Below are 23,796 nucleotides of genomic sequence, written 5' to 3' on the forward strand. Positions count from 1 at the left end.
CTGCACAAAAAGTTGACAATGCAGAAAAAAAGATCAGTGAACTAAAAAAAAAAAAAAAAAAAGGCAACAGAATGTATACAAAATGAATAGAGAAAAGAGTAACCCTATTAAGAACAGAGCCTCCCGGAGATCCAAAGGCAGAGCCCACCCACCAGCCTGTCCCGTGTCACCACTGCCCAGAGTTCTGGGGCAGAGCCACCCCACACTGGGATTCCTTATTCACCAAAGCGCGGCTCCACAGCCCAACATCAGGAAACATACAGGCTTGAGGCTGCCACCGCCATGAAACTGGGATATCACTGCTTCTATCAAGAAACAACAATAAGGACCTGGTAAGACGTCACCAGAGTTTTCTCTACTAGGGGTGCTAACAGGTAGCCTGTGGCTGAGGTAACAGGGAGTCTTGCATAGGGTTGCCTAGCTCTTGTTTCTCCTACTAATAGCCAGATCCTATGATTACCCTCTCACTAGTCATGAAATCTAATACCTCCATATTCTTACATCCTACCTAATAAACATCTCAGCCAACACCCAGTGCCCCCTTCCACCATCAGTAACTGTAAACCATTACGCAAACCTATTGATTATATGGTTGAAGATAACCAAACTCATAATTTCTATTTATAGTGACAAAACTATAAATGCAAAAATAGAAGCTGATATATGGCTGCACATATGGTTATATTGAGTGCTACAATATTGAACTCTCCCTTAAAAGTGAAATATTGGTAACCTGTAGGCACAGTATACGATAATAGGGCAGAAGCTGTAATACCTCAGATCTCACTGCAAGAGAGGAAGATAAACATGAAAAAACAAGGGAGGAAAGTGCCTTAAACAAATCAAGACACTAAAACAATAGAATCTATAGATAGCGAAGTAGGTGAAATGTCAGAGAAGGAGTTCAGAATATACATAACTAAAATGATTTGGGAATTAAATAATCATCTAAGTGAGCTGATACAGGCAAAAATCAATCATACCAACAAAGAGATGAGAGGAAATACAGGTTACAAAAGATTACTTCAAGAAAGAGAATACTGAAAGAGATACTGAAAAAAACAAACAGAAATTCTTGAAATGAAAGAAACAATAAGCCAATTTAAAAACTCAATAGATAGCATCCCCAATAGATTGGACCACTTAGAAGACAGAACCTCAGGGCTGGGGCTGGGGCCCAGTGGTAGCGCACTAGCCTGGCATGTGTGAGGCACTGGGTTCGATTCTCAGGACCACATTTAATTAAAAAATAAATAAAGGTCTATAAACAAGTTAAAAAAACATTTTAAAAATTAAAAAAAAAAGACAGAACCTCAGACAATGAAGACAAAATATAATACTGAGAATAAAGTTTTTATTTCAATCTTGAAAATTATTTTCAAAATACAATCTTGAAAATAAAGTTGACCTCACAGTGAAGATGGTAAGAAAGCACGAACAGAACATCCAAGAATTACGGGATACCATCAAAAGACCAAATTTAAGATTTATTGAAATACAGGAAGGTTCAGAGATTCAAAAGGAATACGCGATATCTTCAATGAAATAATAACAGAAAATTTCCTAAGCATGAAGAATGAATTGGAAAAAAAAAGCCTATAGGACACCAAATGTACAAAACTACAAAAGATCTATACCAAGACACATTATAATGAAAATGCCTAGCATACAGAATAAGGAAAGAATTTTAAAGGCCACAAGAGAGAAAAACCAGATATAAAGGAAGACCAATTCAGAGCTCAGCAGATTTTTCAACCCAGACTCTCAAAGCTAGGAGATCCTGGAACAACATATATCAAGCTCTAAAAGATAATGGATGCCAACCAAGTATCTTATATCCAGCAAAATTAAGCTTCAAATTTGATGCTGAAATAAAAACCTTCCATGATAAACAAAAGCTAAAAGAATTTACAGCAAGAAAGCCTGCACTTCTTGTAGAACATTCTTGGCAAAATATTCCATGAGAAGGAAATGAAAAACAATGAAAATCTGCAAAGGGAAGAACTACAATAAAAGAAAAGCCAACCAAAGGAGAAACCAAGTCAAGCACTAAATATCAAAAATTAACAAAAATGACCAGTAATATAAATCATCTCTCAATATAACCCTAAATGTTAATGGCTTAAACTCACCAATCAAAAGACATAGGCTGGTAGACTAGATTTTAAAAAAAGACCCAACAATATGCTGCCTTCAAAAGATTCATCTCATAGGAAAAGACACCCACAGACTGAAGGTGATAAAATATAAATATACCATTCATATGGCCAACATAAGCAAGCAGGGGTTTCCATCTTCATATCAAATAAAGTAGACTTCAAGCCAAAATTAATCCAAAGGGATAAGGATGAACATTTCATACTGCTTAACAGAACCATACATCAATAAGACATAACAGTTATAAATATATATACCCCAAACAATGGAGTATCTACGTTCATCAATCAAACTCTTCTCAAGTTCAAGAGTCAAAGAGATCACAACACAATAATTCTGGGTGACTTTAACACACTTCTTTCACCACTAGATAAATCTACCAAACAAAAGCTAAACAAAGAAACTACAGAACTCAATAATACAATCAATAACTTAAGACTTAACTGACAGAGTGAGTATATTATCCATCAACGAACAAATACACTTTCTTCTCAGCAGCACATGGATCTTCTCTAAAATAGAACATATGTGATGCCACAAAGCAAATCTTCGAAGGAAAGAAAACTTCAGACCAACATCTCTAATGAATATAGATGCAAAACTTCTCAATAAAATTCTGGCAAATCAAATACAAAAATATATCAAAAAGATAGTGCATCATGATGAAGTAGGATTCATCCCAGGAATGAAAGGTTGGTTCACATACGGAAATCAATAAATGTAATTCATCACATCAATAGACTCAAAGATAAAAATCATATAATCATCATTGAGATGATCTATTGAAGATGCCGAGAAAGCATTTGACAAAAAAACAGCATCCCTTCATGTTCAAAACGCTTGAAAAAGTTGGGATAACAGGAACGTAACTCAACATTGTAAAGGCTATCTATGCTAAGCCCCAGGCCAATATCATTCTAAATGGAGAAAAATTTAAAGCACTCCCTCTAAAAACTGGAACAAAACAGGGATGCTCTATCACCACTTCTATTTAACATAGTTATTGAAACTCTAGCCAGAGCAATCAAATAGATGAAAGAAATTAAAGGGATACGGATGAGAACTCAAATTATCACTATTTGCAGACAATATGATTCTATACCTAAAAGACCTAAAACATTCCACCAGAAATCTCCTAGGACTAAGAAATGAATTCAGCAAAGTAGATGAATATAAAATCAACACCCATAAATCAAAGGCATTTCTGTACATCAGTGACAAATCTGCTGAAAGTGAAACTAGAAAAACCACCCCATTTACAATAGCCTCAAAAAATAAAATACTTGGAATAAATTTAATGAAAGAGGTGAAAGACCTCTACAATGAAAACTACAACACGCTAAAGAAAGAAATTAAAGAAGATCTTAGAAGATGGAAAGATCTACCTTGTTCTTGGTTAGGCAGAATTAATATTGTCAAAATGACCATATAAAAGCACTATAGACTCAATGCAATCCCAGTCAAAATCCCAATGGCATTCCTTATAGAAATAGAAAAAGCAATCATGAAATTCATCTGGAAAAATAAGAGATCCAGAATAGCCAAAGTAATCCTTAGCAAGAAGAGTGAAGCAGGTGACATCACAACACCAGACCTTAAACTATACTACAGAATAGTAACAAAAATGGCATAGTATTGGCACCAAAATAGAACTGTAGACCAATGGTACAGAATAGAGGACACAAGAGTCTAACCCACATAACTTCATTTATCTTATATTAGACAAAGGCACCAAAAACGTACATTAGAGAAAAGATAGCCTTTTCAACAAATGATGCTGGGAAAACTGGAAATCCACATGTAACAAAATGAATTTAAACCTATATCTCCCACCATGCACAAAACTCAACTCAAAGTAGATCAAGGACCTAGAAATTTAACCAGAGACCTTGCACCTAATGGAAGAAATAGTAGGCCCAAATCTCCATCATGTCGGATTAGGCCCCAACTTCCTTAATAAAATTCCTGTAGCACAAGAATTAAAACCAAGAATCAATAAATGGGATGGATTCAAACTAAAAAGGTTCTTCTCTGCAAAAGAAACAATCAATGATGTGAATAGAGAGCCTACAGAATGGGAACAAATCTTTTCCACAGCACAACAGATACAGCACTAATCCTAGGATATATAAAGTACTCAAAAACCTTAACACTGTTAGGGTCTGTAAACAAGTCAGGATGGCGCCTGGCATTTTGGCAGAGAAATGTTAGAGTCTGTAAACAAGTCTGGATGGCGCCTGGCAAAATGCCAGAGGGAGTGGTTTGTGAAGTAACGTCAGTGAGCCATTAAGTGTGGAGATTCCTGATTGGTTGACTGCTGTATCTAGTTTATGTTAATTAGATAAGCTGTGTGGAATGTATAAATATCGCTCCTGTCCTACAATAAATGGCTCCCACTCCTGCTGTATCAATGTACACAAGTTGCTCGTCACCCCTCCAGTTATTTTGGCCAGCCAGCCGGACTGCGGCATAACACCAATAAAACAAATAACCCAAACAATAAATGGACCAAGAAACTGAACAGACACTTCTCGGAAGATGATATACCATCAATCAACAAACATGAAAAAATGTTCAACATCTCTAGCAATTAGAGAAATGCAAATCAAAACTACTCTTAAGATTTCATCTCAAGCCAGTCAGAATGGTAGCTATTAAGAATACAAACAACAATAAGTGTTGGCAATGATGTGGGGGAAAAGACACACTCATACATTGCTAGTGGGACTGCAAATTGGTGCAGCCAATCAGGAAAGCAGTATGGAGATTCCTTGGAAAACTTGGAATGGGACCACCATTTGACCCGGCTTTCCCACTCCTTGGTTTATACCCAAAGGACTTAAAAACAGCATACTACAGGAACACAGCCACATTAATGTTTATAGCAGCACAATTCACAATAGCTAAATTGTGGAACCAACCTAGTTGCCCTTCAGTAGATGAATGGATAGGGAAACTTTAGTATATATTCACAATGGAACATTACTCAGCATTAAAAAAATAAAATCATGGCATTTGCAGATAAATGGATGAAGCTGGAGAACATAATGCTAAGTGAAGCAAGACAATCCCCAAAAACCAAAGGCCAAATGTTTTCTTTGATATAAGGATGAAGATGCATAATGGCGACTGGGTAGGGGGAGCATGGGAGGAATGGAGGAACTTTAGATAGGGCAAAGAGGTAGGAAGGGAAAGGAAGGGGTAAGGAGGTACGAATGATGGTGGAATGAGTTAGAAATGATTACCCTAAGTACATGTATAAGACATGAATGGTGTAAAAATACTTTGTGTACAACCAGTGTCTTGAAAAACTGTGCTCGGTATGTGTAATATGAAATGAATTGTATTCTGCCATCATGTATAACAAATAAATGTATGGTGTCCATCTACAACTACAAAAATTAAAAAAAAAAAAAATTTTAAACCCACTGTAACATAGAAAAGTGAAAAACAAAAGAATGAGCGAGCTATATTGTGCAAAACAGGCTACAGGACAGAGGATGATGCCAGCTATGAAGAATATTTTATAATGGCAAAGGGGATAATTCCTCATAATAATCCTTAATGTGTGTGTAGATAATAACAAAGCTGCTAAATAGATGAAGCCAAAATTGACAGAGCTGAGGACTACGCAAATACAGAGTTAATGATTTCAATATACCTCCCTCAGCAATTTAAAGAACCAGTCGAGAAAAAGCTATTAATATAGAAGACTTGGATTCTATGGCTCAATTTGACCTTATTGGTACCTACAGAACATTACAGATGCAGAACACACACAAGGAACAGTTACCAAGACAAAACGTATGTTGGACCATAAAACAGTTTCAACCAATTTTAAAGGATTGAAATCATCTAAGGTATATTTTCAAACCATTCAAAAGTCAAGACACTTCAGGCTAGAGAGTGGTTATGTAAAATAATGGTCATTGTGCCAGCTCAAGATTCATCCTTATCCTGTTTTGTGATACTGGAGTTGTAACAGAAATATTTTTGCAACAGAAGTCTGTTTTGTGCTGCTTTAACAGAAAACCCAACATGGGGTAATTCATGAAGAACAGAAACGTATTTCTTACAGTTGTGGAGGCCAGGAAGCACAAGGTCAAGGTGCCCACACCTGGCAAGGGTCTTCTTACTGGTCACATACCATGGTAGAAGACAGAAGGGCAAGAGAGCACATGCATGAGAGAAGGAGGCCAAACCCATCCTTGTTCGCATGACCCCACTCCTTTAAAAACAGCATTAATCCACTGATGAGGGCAGATCCGATCATCTCTCCAAAGTTACACTCTTGACAGTGTTGTAATGGGAATTAGGTTTCCACATGTAAACTCTTGGGGGACATGCCCACCACAGTGCCAGTGGACACATTGCTAGCACTGAGGAACACAAGTGGAAGGGGCTTTGCTTTTCCTGGTTCTGGCACTCTTCCCTGTCTACACGTGGCTTCCTTGCCAGCATGAGGATTCTCTGCTGTGATTCTCCGTGGGGAGGATTCTCTGTGCGGAACACCCAGTGGCACTTGCCCTCCAGAGTTTTGCAGGTGCCCTCTCAAGCGGTTTTCCCCCAAGGGTCACTATCACCCCAGCAAGTGACTTCCTAGCAAGTGTCCTTGGTTGGCACCCTGCTGCCACACCAGACCTTGGCACCTCAGCAAGCTTTTCCATCCACACCTTCTTCAAAGAGATGCAAGTCTCAGGTGTGTGGGGAGGGGAAGGGCTCTTCCAAACCTGTTCCTTCCTCAGGTTCTCTCCCAGTCTACAGGTGGTGGTTGCTTCCTACATCTCCTTTTACTGTATTCTTTAGACATTTCTTTGCCTCTCTTGGTAGTTAATTCTCTATTACCGGCTAATAATTCTTCATCCTGATCATCCTTGTTCAATTCCTGTTATGGTTTCTTTCTCCTGAATGGATCCTAAATAATGCCATAATTATTTGCAAAGTTTAAAAACAGGATGTATATTTTCTAAATCACTAAGAAAATTAAAGACAGGAAATTACAGTCCATTTAGAAAACAGAAATCAGTGAGAAAACATAAAACATGATCACAGCAGACTCCAGCCAGTAATTAACATAAAAGTAAATGGATTAGACCCTATTAAAATGCAAAGTCTCTCTAAAAGGGTTGAAATATAAAATATAAAGATCTGTTGCTATTTGAGAGACAACTAAAACAATATATGTAAAAGTTAAAAATAAGGAAATTTAGCAAGTATAAACAAAAAGAAAAAATATATACTTACTATCAAAGAAAGTAAAATTCAAGGCAGAAAATAGAACAAAAGTAACTTTAGTAAATGTTTCTTAGAAACTGTACGTAACAAAAGTATTATTTACTAAGCCGTATCAAAATATACAAAGCAAAGCTCTTGACAAAATTGAGAGAAATAACACTATTTCTATGATGTTTATAACCCAAAAAGAAAATTAAAATCTCAATAATATAATTAAATTTAATGATAAATACACATTCACCTCTGTCACAAGCAAACTGAATACACATTCACTTAAAACATCCATAGAACATGTTTTAAGGATGCTAGGTTCTAAAACTTCATTAAATTCTAAAAAGCAAAAGCAAAAATTATATAACCATGCTTTTTTCCCACAATGTAAAAATCCTACAAGTGGCAAAAAATTTAAAAACAAAAAAGCCAAGCACACACAAATTTTTAAGTATTCTTAATTGCTGAATCAAAAATTTAAAACGTAACAATAAACTACTTAGAAAACAAGGCTACTACATATAAAAATGGCTGGGATGTTACATTTTTGAACTTAGGGAAAACTCAAAAGCCTTCAACATAGTCACATGCATACATACAAAAAATAAGCATCACATAAAAAGAGAAAAAAAATCTAGAGAAAAAGCAAATAACATAAGAAATGAATGTATTTTATATCAAAATTACACTGATATATCAAAACATTAGTTTTCTGAAGGGAAAAGGCATATCTTTAACAAGACTAATGAAGTAAAAATGTGGCAGAACTAAGAGAAAGCAAATTTCTTAAAAGTAGTATAATTAATTGAAAAGAGATTTCTATTAAAACTCTCATTTTAAATCATTTTTTAAAAACAAAAAAAATTCTGGAAGAGTACAAATTACTAAAATTTAACAAATAACAAAAGGAGAAATACAATTTAAAACAAAATTTAAAATTTTATAAAGTTGCTTAAACTTAAAAATGGGTAGCATACTAGTAATCATGAAACTGACAATTATTGAGAAATCATTTCCAAACAGGGCTCTGAACTCAAATTTCACAAGCACACTCTTTGAATCTTTCTTGGATCAAGTCACTCCCAGCTGTAACTGCTTAATCAGAAAAATACATACAACCCTCCTAATTTTCTTTGCAGAGCTAGCAAAATCCCAATGTCCTTATTTGTACAATAGCCCAAAACACCTATCTCACCTACATAAACCTGTAAACTTCCCTAAATAATAGATAAGTCAAATTCTAAAAGACCAACAGGACAGTCACATTTTAAGAGAAATGCATTCCTAGGGAGGATACATGATTAGATGGCATACTTCAGCTATCACTGTACGATAGTTTTTCTTTGATATTAGTCTTTGTTTTGCTGGCATTAGTTCTAATTTTTCAAAGAGGACCCTTACTCATGGTGGTGGTTTAAATCTCAATCAGATTTAAATTTGGTCCCAGAGTTACTGAGACTTGAACATGCTTTTCAACACTAGTTTAACACTAACACTTAATGAGTGCCCAAGAGAAAACATGACCAACATGAAGGTTACAACAGTCAGTCTGTCAGTGTGGTGCTAGTAAAGAACCCTGGGCATTCCAGAACACTAACAAAGGATGATAGTGTGTCTATTTACCAGAGAAAGGGACACTGCATAAGACAAAAGCCTAAGTAGCTTACAACATGAGACTGCCCATTTAGAAATTTTGCAATTTGACGATTTTTTGGGGGGGCGGGGGCTCTTAGTATGTGTATTATTTCAAATTTTGAAAACAAAGTGAGTCTTTAATTAGATCAGTTATTTCAAACCCTTATAATTCAAGTCTACACAAATGCAAATAAACAATGAACTGTTTAAAAACAATTTTTAAAAATGAATCTACCTGGTTCTAGGAGTAGAGATAGTTTAATGTTGCAACTTTCATTAATATAAGTCATCAACATACAAAAATGACAAAAACTATATGATCATCTTAAATAAATGCCTCCAAAGTCTATTTGATGAGATTCAAGAGTGATTTCTAATTCAAAATCTTTAAGAGTTAAAAACAGAGATACTACCTTTCTATATAAAGAACATCTAACTCAAAAGGCCAACTTAAAACACTATGGATATTCCCATTAAAACCAGAAACAAAACAAGAACATCCACCATTTAACATTGTTCTAAACATATCAGCCAACAAAACATGCAATGAAAATGAAATAAATGTATTAAAGAAATATTATCATTATCCATAGAGGATATTGAGTATTTCCTAGAAAACCCAGGAAAAATTTCTAGAAAAAGTAGAACTAAGTGACTAGATACCAGGAAAATATCAATTTATGCTCTAAGACTACAGAAGTATTACCTGGCAAATCTCTCCACCTAGCTCCATCCTCCTACCCTACCCCACGCAGCCTCAACCAGTTTGAGACCCTATTACTCAGTTTACTGAGTAGGACTCCTTAATTAACTGGCTTCCCTATCTTCAACTAAGTGAGACATTACACAATATGGCCAGAAGTAATGTTTCTTAAAAAAAAAAATCTGATCTGTCATTCCTTTCTTTAGAATGTTCTCATAACTTCCTTTTGTACTTAAAATAAGACCCAATTTCTTATCATGTCCTTCCTTATACATGTGGGCCTATTCAATCTCACGAGGACAGCTCTTTCTAAAGTGACAATCCCACGTTATCGGAAATGTTAGATCTTTCATGAGATCTCTTTGATAATATCATCCTATTTTAATTTTCCCCATAAAATCTAAAATTTCCTCCATAAAATCTAAAATTCATGATCTGAACATGTTTAGTATTCCTTCCCAACTAATGTCACTGAGAGAAGAACTTTGTTTTAAAAACTGCTCATCTCCAATACTCAAATCACTGACACATAAAGAGTCACCCAAAAAAATATGAATTTTAAATTGTCTGTCATTCTCAACAGACTGTAAGGGCCACAAAACCAGAACCAAGACTACTTTAATCTTTGTTCTAACTCCAAGACTCTAGCACAATACACAGCTGGTGAATGAGTGAGTGAATGAATGGATGAATAAATGAGTGCCTCCTTCCTCCTTCTAGTCCCTAATTTCTAAGATTGAGCAAACTTTTTTGTGAGTCCATCACATAATTTGGCCTATACTGAGCTTGTAAGCAACTAATACTGTACTAAATAATTTTATATGAATTGTTATAAAATTAGATCTTCCTAGTGCTTGCACATGAAATAATTATTTAATGTTTTCATCTCTTATTCTATTCCCCAAATTCTATAGCTGTGTAATTGACAGAGCTTTAATAAAATATGATGGCCTTGTTGAAATCAACTTTTAAGATGGCCTTTGTCAAAAACATAATTACAAGAAAATAACATGTCAAGGAAAATTAAATCTTTCAAGTTATAATCCATACACTGTCTAAGTAGCTGACAAAGAGGCCTTCCCTAAAGTGACATTGGAAAAAAAAAAAATTCTGAGGTATTAAGAAGTTAATCTAGTCAGTGTAGAGAAATGACCACTCTATGCTCTATATAGGGTTGCCTCTTGAGGATTGAAGACACTGGACTGTCATTCTGGTTACCTACAACTTACTCATTAAATGTGACACAGAGTACAAAGTTGCTGATTTGTGGGAACTCTAATTACTTCAAACAAAAGGCTACATTCTCAAATTTTTATATATTATTTTTATTCAAGGGTTTACTCACAGGCAGCAATTTAGAGTCAGGCTTTTTAAATTAAAAGGCCAAAACTAAAAATTCTTGCGAACATGACACTGATAAAAGAATCATCATCTTAATAATTTAAACCCTTATCCGTCCTGGTGCATTAAAAGTCTTTAACACAGAATGTAAGATCGATATCATTTAAAATAAACAACCAAAAAACCACAGATGGTGGGTAAATTTGTCAATGAAGATAAACATCAGTTTCAGCTTTGCAGAGTATGAAAACCAGCAATTAATTTGTCCTGTGACAGAATATAAACTGTGCTTCAGAATTTTGACTGTAAAGTCTCCTTCTCCAGCAGTAAATCAGCATATCTATGCTGAAGCTCTTTCTCTCTGTCCTGTTGTCGCTGCACATCTTCTTTTAGGCACTTGAAGAGATAAAAACATTAAATAATTATTTTATGTGTAAGTACACTGAAAATTAAAGATATCTGATGCTACTTTGTCATCTTAGCAATAGCTGGGAGGCACACATTCCCCAAAGAGAAACAAACAGAGCAAATACTTTCGCTGTAAAACCAGTACTATAGCCATACTTTGCTTTGGTTTTATGATTACCACCTTGTAAAATATCTGCAACCCGGAATAAACAAACCAGTACTGACCTATCGATAACCATAAATGCACTAAAATAAGCCCTGACTGTCCTTTTAACTGGGCAGGAACTGTCATGCACACTTAGGAGATAAATCTAAACCACACCTGGCCATTTGATGTTCTGGAATAACTAGCTAGGTTCCCAGCATCCCAAGTTATAAAACAAAAGGGCACTGCTTTAGCTGCTCCTCATAGAGCAAATGGGATGCAATTAAACTGTAGGGGGACAAATCACAAGAATCAGTTATTCCATATTTTCTCTTGTGTGCAGAAGCTAAAGAGAAAAAAAGAACAAAAAGGGGATCTCATGAAAATAGAAAGAAGAACAGTAAGATCAAGAAAGGGGATCAGAGGAGGGATAGGGGAAGCACTAAGGGTGGTATTGAGCAAATTATATGTATGTATGAATGTGTCACAATGAATCACACTATTCTATACAATTATAATGAACAATAAAAACACTAAAAAAGAGTTTTTCCATTTCACAGTGTGTCAATACATAAGAGAGAAAAATAAGAATGTCCTTGGAGCCATCATTTTCCTAGTCTAGCCATCTACACATAGGCAGGTCTAAAATAAAAAGTCAAAAAGGGGAGATTCTTCTTGAAAATGGCCTGCCTTTTTTATATTGTTATCTGGCCAAATTATATTGTTATCTTGAGAGCATGAACGAAAATCTAACAACAAACTCCACCATTATTTACAACTATAATGTACCAATAAAAATCTGAGAACACATAAATTTTAAAAAAAAAAGAAAGAAAGAAAGAAAAAGACCTGACAATACGAATTTTAGATACCCTGCATAAGGGAAAGAAAAAGGAAAGCTCTGATGATTCTTTTCAGTTGTCTTTCTAAGCAATGTTTTGAGACAAAACGAAATATTACCTCTAGCCTCCGGGGAATAGCAGAATCTTCATGTTTTTTGAGTTCTTCAAAAGTGCGTAACTCTAAGTGAGCCTGCTCAATTTGGTCCCACAAGTCATTCAACTGTTTCATGAGCCCCATAGCACGAGACTGGTAACCTCCAAGCAAAATTTTCATCTTCTTTTCCATTTTTGCAGCTCTCTTAGCTTCCGTCGTCATGTGACCCCTGTTTATCTGAAGAAGGGGGAGATACATAGACATACATTTAAATAATAGTCAAAATAGTACCACTGATTCATCTATGTGCCTCAAAACAAAACATACTAGAGCTCCTTATATCTCAACTACTATAACACGGAATTAGGAAGAATTTATCTTGCACCTGGTGAGTTTTCCAGGTTAGTCCTAAATAATCTATTATCTTTTTTTTAAATATTAATTTAGATGTTGAAGGATCTTTATTCTATTCATTTATTTATATGCCGTGCTGAGAATGGAACCTAAGCTAGGCAAGTGCTCTACCACTGAGCCATAAGTCCAGTCCAATCTACTATCTTTTATAACAGCTTCACCCATTTCAAAGCAGGCTTGATTTTCACAGTATGGGAATACTCCTGTCTAATTTCTGAAAATGGCTTCTGCTATTGTTTTGTTTCTGTATCGATTTTGAACTGGCAGCAAGCAGCCCATGTTCATCATTTATATCTCAAAAATGCACTTCTAAGCTGGGCATGATGGCACATGCCTGTAATCCCAGTGACACAGGAAGCTGAGATAGGAGGATGGTGAGTTCAAAGCCAGCCTCAGCAACTTATCAAGTCCCTAAGCAACTCAATGAGACCCTGTCTCTAAATAAAATATGAAAAAGGGCTGAGGATGTGGTTCAGTGGTCGAGTGCCCCTGAGTTCAATCCCTGTACCCCAAACAATGTACTTCTGTATTATATATGTATAGTCTGTTTTCAGTAAGTGGATAATATGTCATCCAATTAATATACCACAGTTAGAACCAAATATAAAATCCCCTCAAACTACTACATCCTAATTCTGGCATAAAATTCATAAAAGGAAAAGGAAATCAATGACACAATTTTTAATTTGAGACGTTAAAAGATAAAATAAAATTAAGAGAAATGAGTGCTTTATTATTAAATATGTACATGAAACAAAGTTGGTACCTTCTCAGATCACTCTAAATTAAGGGAAAATTTTAAATATAAAAATTCACAAAAGAACAGAAAAGAGACAACAATTAATAGAGGAAACATTTCAACAAAATTCTGGAGCATGTATACTGATACAAGACAGCAGAGAAAGCCCCAGCTCAGAAAAGGGATGAGACGAAGCAGGGGTGTAATTCAGAATCCCATAAGCACAATATCATCTCTAGGAACAGAGTCTATATCCCCACAATATAATCACTTCACATTTTAAAGTGATCTGCAATTATGAGGTCAAAGCCTTAAGAATAATTACTAAAGCTGTGTTAATTTCTCTGTGTCTGTCAGCTTCTCCCCTATCTCTGAAATTGATTCCATCAAGTGATTTCTATAAGAAACCAGAACTAAGTAGTTTCAGGATAATCTATACCCAAATGATATTCTGCAATGTGTAGTACAAAATTATGTATTTAAGAGCACCTTATGACAAGGAAAACAGTGTGATAATACAAATATTATTCTTTCTTTTTCTTTAAACTATTTTTTAGTTGTAGTTAGACACATATCTTTATTTTATTTACTTATTTTTATGTGGTGCTGAGGATCAAACCCAGCGCCTCGCACGTGCTAGGCAAGCGCTCTACCACTGAGTACAGCCGCAGCCCCCAAATATTATTTTTTCTCAAGATATTAAATGTGGGGTGGGAAAACATGGTATGCAGAAATGGCACCATGGAGAAAAATACTGTCAAATGCAAAATGCTGACATAAAAATCATACCTAGGATATTTTGTAAGTCTTAGAAACAATAAAAATCACCAGAACACATAATTTTCGATGACAACAACTCTTGAAACATCCACTTCAATGCCTAACATCTGATTTCAAAACAGATACAATCTCAGCGCCTTATGATCAGAATATGCAAAAAAAAAAGTCAAAGTATAGTATTTCTGGAAAAGTAGCACTTCATACCTATCCATCTCTACCTTAGTCAAAGTAAAATGGGGGAGGAGAATGGCATTGCAGGCATATGCCTTAGGAACATGAGATGGATCTAAAATTGAATAAACCTCCTTTAAAATCACTTATTTCTTCAGCATTTTATAAAAGTTTTTTTTCTTATTCAATTGAAAAGTAAATCCATGTAAACTGTTAATATCATTTATAAAGAACCCACTGTCCTCAAATAGGTAATAAATCAAAGTTAAGTTCTATGGTACAATATGTCTTCTAGAAGTGTCATCAAATACTAGTGAAGGTAGGCAGCATGGTATAGCAGATAAAAGAGGCATTCTTCCTACCCAGCAGGGCCACCCAGCTTTTTTGAGCTGATGCAAGTTATTTAACATCTGTGTATGCATTTCTCTCTCAGTAGTAAAATGGCAGTCATTGCTAAAAGTTATTATGAAGTTTAAATCAAATAATATATATAAAAACCCTTGGCCACGCACGATCTGGTATGGAATGAGCAGTCAACAAATGTTCACTCTGATTGCAATTATTATTTTACAAATACTATGAAGTTCAACCATTTTGCTCTCCTCTAATGACTACGGGATTACAGAGTAGATTTTAAAATCTTCTTTAAATTCCTTCCAACTTTAATAAGAGACTTTGTGGACCCCTCCTGGAAATAAAACAAGGACAACAGCTGTTCCTTCTTTTTAAGTGGGAAGTCTGCCTTTTGAGAAATGCCAGATCAAATTACATACACAGGACCTCTGTCCTACACAGTGATATTATTAGAACATGGAACTTGAGGTGTTCTTCAATTCTACAGGAAGATTTTCTAACCCTAAAGTTCAAATGAGGTGAAGAAAGTATCCAAGCACACTGACCCAACAATTTTGCTCCACGTACACCAAGAGAACTGAAAACATGCCCACACAAAAACCTCAACCCCACTGTTCATAAGCAACACTATTCATAATAGCCAAAAGGTAGAAACAACCCAAATATCTATCAATTGATAAATGGATGAACAAAATGTGGCATTGGCTATACAATGAAATATTATTCAACCATAAGAAGAAATGAAATATTAATATACGCTGCAACATGGATAAACCTCGAAAACATCATGTTTAGTGAAAAAAGCCAGCCACGAAAGACAATTGGATGATTACACTTATATGAAATGTCCAGAATAGGCAAATCTACAGATTTAGAAAATAGATTAATGGTTTCCTAAGGATGGACAAGTTGTGGAAAAACAGGGAGTGACCACCAACAGGTACAGGATTTCTTTCTGAAGTGATGAAAATCTTCTAGAATGAAAATAAAGCACCCAATTAGTAAAAACATTATCTCCATGGAAAAGACAATCCTCATCATCAATTTTTCTGGATATAAAATATAAGAATCCCTTCCCCAAACCCCAAAATCAAAGTAGTAGTTTCTGAGCCTAAACCTTAGAAAGGTGGTAGGCAAAAGGAGCAAGAATGATTTTTAAGACAAAATTTCCACCCTCATAAATTTTACAGCACAACCAAGGAGAGGAGACAATAATTTGCATTCGTCTTCTCCCACTTCAAATATTCCTTGTGCATGTCTTTTTAAATCAGAGGCTTTCAACCAAGACTAAACTTAAAATTACCCGTGGAGGTTTTAAAATATGCCAGTGCCAGTGCCAGTGCCCTAGCCCTAAACTCCAATTTAAGTGGTCTCAGACCTTTGGTCTTTAAAGTCCCCAAATGATTCTAACAAGCAATTAGGATGAAGAACTGATGCTGACAGTCATCCCAGGAGCTAGACATGAGCTGTTTTCTCAACTGCACCCACTAAAAAGTCCCCCTTCCCAACAAGGAATGAACAATTAATTCCATGAGGTTCCCTGTACTACACTTCAGCATGTTCTAAGAATACCCATATTAGACATTCCAATTATAGGTGGATTTAAATACACATCCAAAAAAATTTAAGAGCATAGAATTTCAAATTAATACAGTGCTTTTTAAAAATTAGTCATACAAATTAACATGACTGGCTAAGATAATTCTATTAGCTTTACACTGACTGCTCTCCATGGATATTCAATTTCCAACTTGGTGTAACAGCTTAATACTTATGCTCAGAAACTGTTTAATTAGTCATCAAGGTACATTTAGTATTATTAGTACCCTGAATCTGGGAATTACCTCACCTCATCCAGTTAAGTCATTCATTTACTACTCCCAAACCACCGGAGATTTTAAAACTTCAAAGTTGTTAGTTTCCATTTATTGCCAACAATTACATTTAGCTCAAACTTCATAAAAGTCTTTTGGCTCGACTATATTGTGCTATGATTCCAAGCAAATATGGAAATAACTTTATACAATAGTAAACTTAAGCACAGGAAAAAATTAATTTACCTAAAAAAACTATATAAAGTTCAGTCATCAGACATATAAAGAAGAAACGGAAGATAGCTTTTAATATTTGGTTTTAGTTATCTTACACCTGCTGCCTGATAATTAAAGTGTAAAGAATGGTATCGGCATGGTTTGTAAAATGCTCAATCTATGACTGCTTTATACACTTTAGAAGCATGAAATACACAGAGGACAGAGCAACTTTAAGTCATCTTCACCTCTGCCCATACAAAACCTTATGGTTTACAATACAAAGAATCATCAGGGAAAAAAAACTCATATTTTTAAGTTCTTTTTTTTAAAAAAGGTAAGCATTAGTAACTGAAGGACGAGTTATCCTGAAGAAAACAATATGTTTATGGAGGTTTTATTGCATCCAATAGCTGATTTGTCAAAGGGTCTCCAAGAGAAAGCTTCTTAGACCATTACATCTCAGACCTTACCAAAATTTTTCCAAAAATGCTATTCAATCTTTGTACAAAAATGAGCTGAGCACCTCTAATCTGAAATCTGAAATGTTCCAAAATCCAAAACATTTTGATCCACCTAAGTTCATTTGACAGGCCACAGTCAAAATACATAAAATTATTTAAAATATTGTATAAAGTTACTTTTAGCCTATGTGTATAACACATATACAAAATATATATGAATTCTGTGTTCAGACTTGGGTCCTCTCCCCAAGATATCCTGCTGTATATACACAAATATTCCAAAATCTGAAATCCAAAACACTTTCAGTTCCAAGCCATTTCAGATAAAGGACAATCAGCCTGCATGTACTTACAGATATACTTTAGTCTTCTTAAAACATCTAATATAGTATTTGAGCTAGTAAAGCTGAGCTGAGACCAGATCTCATGCCCAATTCCCTACTTAAACTCACCTGACCCTTTTTCAGGTGAAATATGCTTCTTTCATTACCATGAATTTGATGATCATTAAAAGGGCCTCAGGGCAGTTACCTGCTCTAGCCTGTAATATGTCAGGAACTTTACAAGGGCAAACTAGTCAGTATCAAGACTATAGTCTGAAAAAACAATGATCTCTGTTCTTAAATTTGCAGAACTGAAAAGCATCTTATGACAAGGCAATCAGGATCAGATGTGCATCATTTGGTCACCAACCTCTACAAACTGCTTCTTAATCAGTCTTCTGGCAAATTGGATGTGAACAAGAGTCCTCCATCTTCTCAGTGAGCTGGCTTTCTTTCTTTCTCTTTGGTACTGGGGATTGAACCTAGATGCTTTACCACTGAGCTATATCCCCAGCCCTTTTTAAAAATGTTTTATTTTGAGACAGGGTCTCAATAAGGGTAAAATTCAATCCAAAGCAGATGAATAGAAACATATGTAATATATAAATGTGTAGAGAGATCAATGCTGACAAATTTTATGCATCATAATTCTATTTTATAAGATCTGGAATTTGCTTCAAAATAACAGTGAATGGGAGACTTAAACAAGTGGCTATACTCTGATGACGATTATAACCAGGTAATACATGAGGAATCATTAAACTAGTCCACTTTAAGGTATGTTTTTAAATCCCTGTAATAAAAATTTCTTTTTTAATTTAAATTTAAGCCAGGCACTGTGGTGCATGTCTATTAACCCATCAACTCAGGAAGCTGAGGCAGAAGGATCTCAAGTTTGAGACCAGCCTCAGCAACTTAGCAAAACCCTGTCTCAAATTTTTTTTTAAATTTCAAAACGGCTAGGGATATAGCTCAGAGGTAAAATGCTCTTGGATCTAATCCCCAGTGCACAAAATTAATCATTAATTTAAAATTCAAGTTCAATATCTATTCTACCACCAATCATAGAACAGATACAATAAAATATATCAGACATTAATTAAAATCTACTAGTGTGACCATTTCAGCATACAAAACAATTACATGAAATGTTCAATTAAGTGCATGATGTAAAATTCATTTATAACCAAAATCAGTTTTAAGCATCACTCAGAGATATAGATGTCTTTCATAAAATCAACCCATGTCTCAAACTTCAGACTATTCAAAACTTACAAAATATAAAAACTTAGCCACCATTGTTCAAGTGAACTTACTTCTTGATACTCCCTAGTAACAAACCGAGTTTAATCCAAATTAGGCAACTCCAAAGATACAGAGACTTGTGCAAACTTGTGACAAAATTTCCACTTGCAGTTTGTTAGTGTTTTAGTTCTCCATTATTGCAAATTCACATTCTCATTAAATAAACACTATTACCCACCTGAATTTTACAGGTAAGAAAATCTGAAACTCAGATAAGAAAATCTGAGTTAAGTAACTTGCCCTAGGCCACACAACCACTAAGCAATGATGCTACTGCAGCTGTATCTTACTTTAAAGCCGAAGATATCATTCCATATTACTGCTAATAAACCAAGTATCTTCCTTGCCCTATAGCCCCAGAAATGCAAACATGCCTAAAGAAATTCAAACTATGGTACTGAATGGCTTAATGCCACCAGAGAGGTCCCTGAAACACAAATTATTCTAAACACATGTAAACTATACTTTAATTAATGGAACTGTCCATCATTCTTCCCCTAATATAGACATTAACCAGTATAACAATTTTGACACTTGAGAAAAGCTAAAAGCTAAGTTTCCCCAGATTATGTTTTTAAATTTCTAATTCTTTTATTCTTTTTTTAAAATACTTTTTTAGTTATACATGTACACAATATCTTTATTTTTATGTGGTGCTGAAGATCAAATGAAGTGCCTCACATGTACGAGGCAAGCACTCTGCCATTGAGCCACATCCCAGCCCTCTTTTATTCTTAATAAGCTATAAAACTATAGAAAAATAAACCTCTCCTCTCAGAAAAATTTCACAGGAAAAAAAAGTTTACATTTAACTTAACTTTTTAAGAAGTAGGGCAAAATACATAACTAGTGTTTAATTATTTGGAGACTTTGCTAAAGCTGATCTTTACTAAAGAATTTAAATGAGAGTAAATGATAAAGTTTCTCTTTTAAAAAAATTATATCACAATATTATACTGTTAAATGATAAATGTAGTATAGGATGACCCTAATTAAACACCTTCCTCTCTTCATCTGCACATTGGGGGAAAAAAAGATTACATACATGTCTGTGTGTACAAAAATATTTGAGGTGATTATGGCTGGACAGTGGACGACTTCTATATTTTTCCTATTTTACTTAAATTTTCTACAAAGCACAGGTATTATTTTTAGAAAAACGTCTAAAAATGTTATTTTTTAAAAATGCATAGAAGAGAAACTGTCTAAAAAGGACTGGCCAGAGACCAATGGAAAACCAATGGTCCCCAGGAGATGAATCAGTGGAACCATAAGTGTTTCCTCGGGTCATTACAAAAGAGAGCTGTATGGGACTTATAAAAGTGTAATTGTTACTTTCAAGCTCACTGAGTTTGTTAAGGTTACTAAGCTTAAGTAATTCCAAAATAAACACATTATCCTTGGGTCTCCAATACTGTCTTCAGTGAAGTCTGTTACAGTGAGGTTCAGAAAAATTAAGAGCATCCCTCATTGAAACTCTTGCTTGGGGGCCCAGAATATAACCTTATACTACTGTAAAAACAGGTTTAAGAATACACAAAATAAATACACTGTTGATGGCAGCTCCACTTCCTAGTCCATCATTCAGCAATATGATCCTATAATAGCAAAGATGTGGTTCAATCACCAAAACATTTGCAAATAAGAGCCCGTGAGTGACTTTCCTTTCATCTCCATACTCCTCACTAGCATTAAGTTTTTTCAGTGAACCTTCCCTTTACTGATGAGATACAGGTCCAAGTAAGTGATTACTGTCATCATTTATCAGAGTTAGCAACCATCCGACTGAATCCCTGCAAAGCAAGTTAACCAGTGAGGGAAAACCTACTAAAAACCTTTCCAAGGGTAATAATAAACTAACAAAGCAATGCAGAGCACTTTAGAGTTCCATAGGTTAGGAAATAAAATATGAGTTACCCAAAACAAATTCAAGAAGTAAAATGGTTGTACCAAGGAGGTCCCTGGTCCAGCTCTCAGAGTTCTTGCTAGAGACAACTAAGAAATCTGTCAATACATTAAAGGGCTATGGCAGAGAGCAGAACTTGGGACACAATATTCCAAAGAACTGTGAACTCCTCTCCTACACTACACACTCCAGGGAACATAAGCATAAACTGCTGTGATACTTCCAACACGGAACTCTCTAACCAGCACTGCCCGCCAACTTAATCTTTACCCTAAGTTTTCACTCTAAAGTATTAAGGAAATCTTTTTCTGTGTAAAAATATCTGACTTAATGAAAATCACTGAGAAAATGGGATCCATTGTACAGCCAATTCTGCTGAAATATAATCCTCAGGAAAGTCAGGGGTCCTCCGAAGAGTTTTACAAAAACACTGAGAAGGATTTTAAATGTGTTATCTGTGTTCTTTAAGTTACTTTATTTCCAAGAAGTCAATGTTACATAATATTTCTTGACTACATTGACTGTGCCAGTGAAATACAGGAAGAAGTATTACTTCTGGACCTAGTTTCTACCTCTAAGGAAAGCCTTTCCATTTTTATAGCTAACATGACAAAATCCACTTTTCAGCCAAACTTCCCCAACACAGCAGTTTAGATACTATTTCAAATACTATTAAATTTAATGGCAGGTCTAAATTCAGACTTTTCATTTCACTTTTGCACCTACTGGAAATTATTTCACTCAAAATAATTATGTCTTCAGATGATTTCCTATTTCCACTTAAAGTGGAAACAAATTAGAACACTTCAAATTCTATTTGCACTTCCCAAACACAAAAATGACTCATTTGTCTGGCATCATCAGAAAATGAAGTTCTCCACATTAAGCATTTTCCAGATAACTAAAGCCCACAAAAGTGGAGAGCTCATCTATCTCGTTCCCCACTATGTCCGCCAGAGCCTAGAACAGTATCTAGATGTTCAGAAAGTCACTAAATGCAAGAGTAAATTTTTGTTTTGTTTACTTTTGTAAAACTCTTTTATTTTTAACCATTTGATGAAAATTTCCCTAGGATGAATTACAGTCATCCCTCCTTTAAAAAAAAAAAAAAAAAAAAAAAAGACATTGAACGGAAATCAAGACATTCTTCTTACTTTGGGTATCACTAGAAATGGCAATCATTCCACTCTGCTATTGGACACTTAATCCTCTGAAGCTATTAAAATGCACAGGACTTTTTGCTACCATGTTAAAACGCCCTCCATGCTATGCTTTTCCTTTTCTCATATGAGCTATCATGTCTCCTTGCTACTGCTACTGCTACTGCTGCTGCTGCTGCTGCCACTGCCACCACCACCCCCGTCTTTTACACACAAATGTCTGGCAAGGTTCTGAAGTTAAATCTGTCTCTAAAGCAGAATAAAATATATGAACTTGGGTTACAATTCTACTTCTGAACTGCTACTACAGATTCTATGTATTTAACAGACTCTGTGTACGGGTATGCATACACACGTGTACACACACATGTACACACACACACACACACATTCTTTCTCGCACGCGCGCAAAAATTTGAGATGGTTCTGTTAATTTTAAATGGGTATCTTAAGGACTTTCATTTAAGTGCTAAGTTTCAAATATTAATCATGAATAATGGCTCAAAAAGTAGCTCCAATATAAACCTCAGGGCACATACACTTAGAAGACACCAGGCACCATAAAGCTGGGTCTCATCTTGCTTGATAGGCTGTGATAGGGCCACAATTTAGATTCACTGCTCCAAAGTTCATGGCAGCAAAAATCAAACACACTGGCAGCCATGGTGCACTATGCTTGCCCAGAGAGGCCTGTCTCCCTGAACCTGAAAGTGGAAAGGATAATTTAAGTGTAGCATTTAGTTTATATAATACAACTGGGGTTCCTTCCCCACAACAAACTTTGAATAATGTTTATAATTTAGCAATCAACTGAAATGATGAAAGAAGTACCACAATTGAAATAAAATATTTATGTATTTTAAACCAGTAAAGCTGTGTCTTCAAAAGCAAAGAGAAATACAGTTCTGAATTAGGGATGGATACAAATAAAATGGGGGATTTGTTTATTTGGGTCTTTGAGTTGTTTTTCTTCTTCTCAAAGATTTAATGAACTTTCATTTGAAATAAGCATAGTTTACTAAATTAAAGGATCTGATTAAGTATTTCTTAAAAGTAACTAGCTGGATAAACAATAAAGCAAGTTATCCAGGAGTCAAGAAGAGAAAAATTACTCCAGACTGTTTTATGAATATTCTTCCAAAGTCACCAATCCTTCAACAAAAATAGTTCAACGGAAGATTTCAGTTCCTGGTACTGAACTGAACAAAGAGAACCACATGTTTTTAATGGTTGCTCATAAACGATCCAAATAAATCTCCAAAAGAACAGCAGAGGTTCTTTCTGTATTTTTCCCTTCAAAACTCACAAGACCAATTCAACATCGAAATAAAAATTACTGTACTTTATGGCACCACTCACTCTGTGACACATTTATTTGCTGTCATGAAAGTTAGTGCCTCAACAAACTAAATGAGATTTAGGGAAAAACTTTTTTTTCTTTTTTCTTTAAACAGCACAAAATGTCCTTGCCATTTGCGGCAGAAAGAGTTTACCCACCTCAAATAAGAAGATTTTCAAACTAAGTGAGAGACCTAAGTATTTATATATAAATGTTACAAGGAATATTTCTAAATAGCTTTCCAATCAATTATAATGCTG

The 23,796-nt window shown here is 35.0% G+C and overlaps 1 protein-coding gene across 1 annotated transcript in view; it reads right to left on the reverse strand.

The window, feature by feature from the left end:
• Window positions 1-7,593: 7,593 nt before the first annotated feature.
• Window positions 7,594-23,796, reverse strand: part of Cdc5l (cell division cycle 5 like) — a 52,122-nt gene continuing 35,919 nt past the window's right edge. Inside the window, exons 15-16 of the mRNA XM_076858628.1 lie at window positions 12,576-12,788; window positions 7,594-11,458 (exon numbers count right to left, since the gene is read on the reverse strand). Coding sequence (XP_076714743.1) covers window positions 11,354-11,458; window positions 12,576-12,788 — 318 coding nt within the window. The 3' untranslated portion in view covers window positions 7,594-11,353. The remainder of the gene's footprint in view (window positions 11,459-12,575; window positions 12,789-23,796) is intronic.

Source organism: Callospermophilus lateralis, chromosome 6, assembly GCF_048772815.1.
Source record: "Callospermophilus lateralis isolate mCalLat2 chromosome 6, mCalLat2.hap1, whole genome shotgun sequence".
NCBI lineage: Eukaryota > Metazoa > Chordata > Mammalia > Rodentia > Sciuridae > Callospermophilus > Callospermophilus lateralis.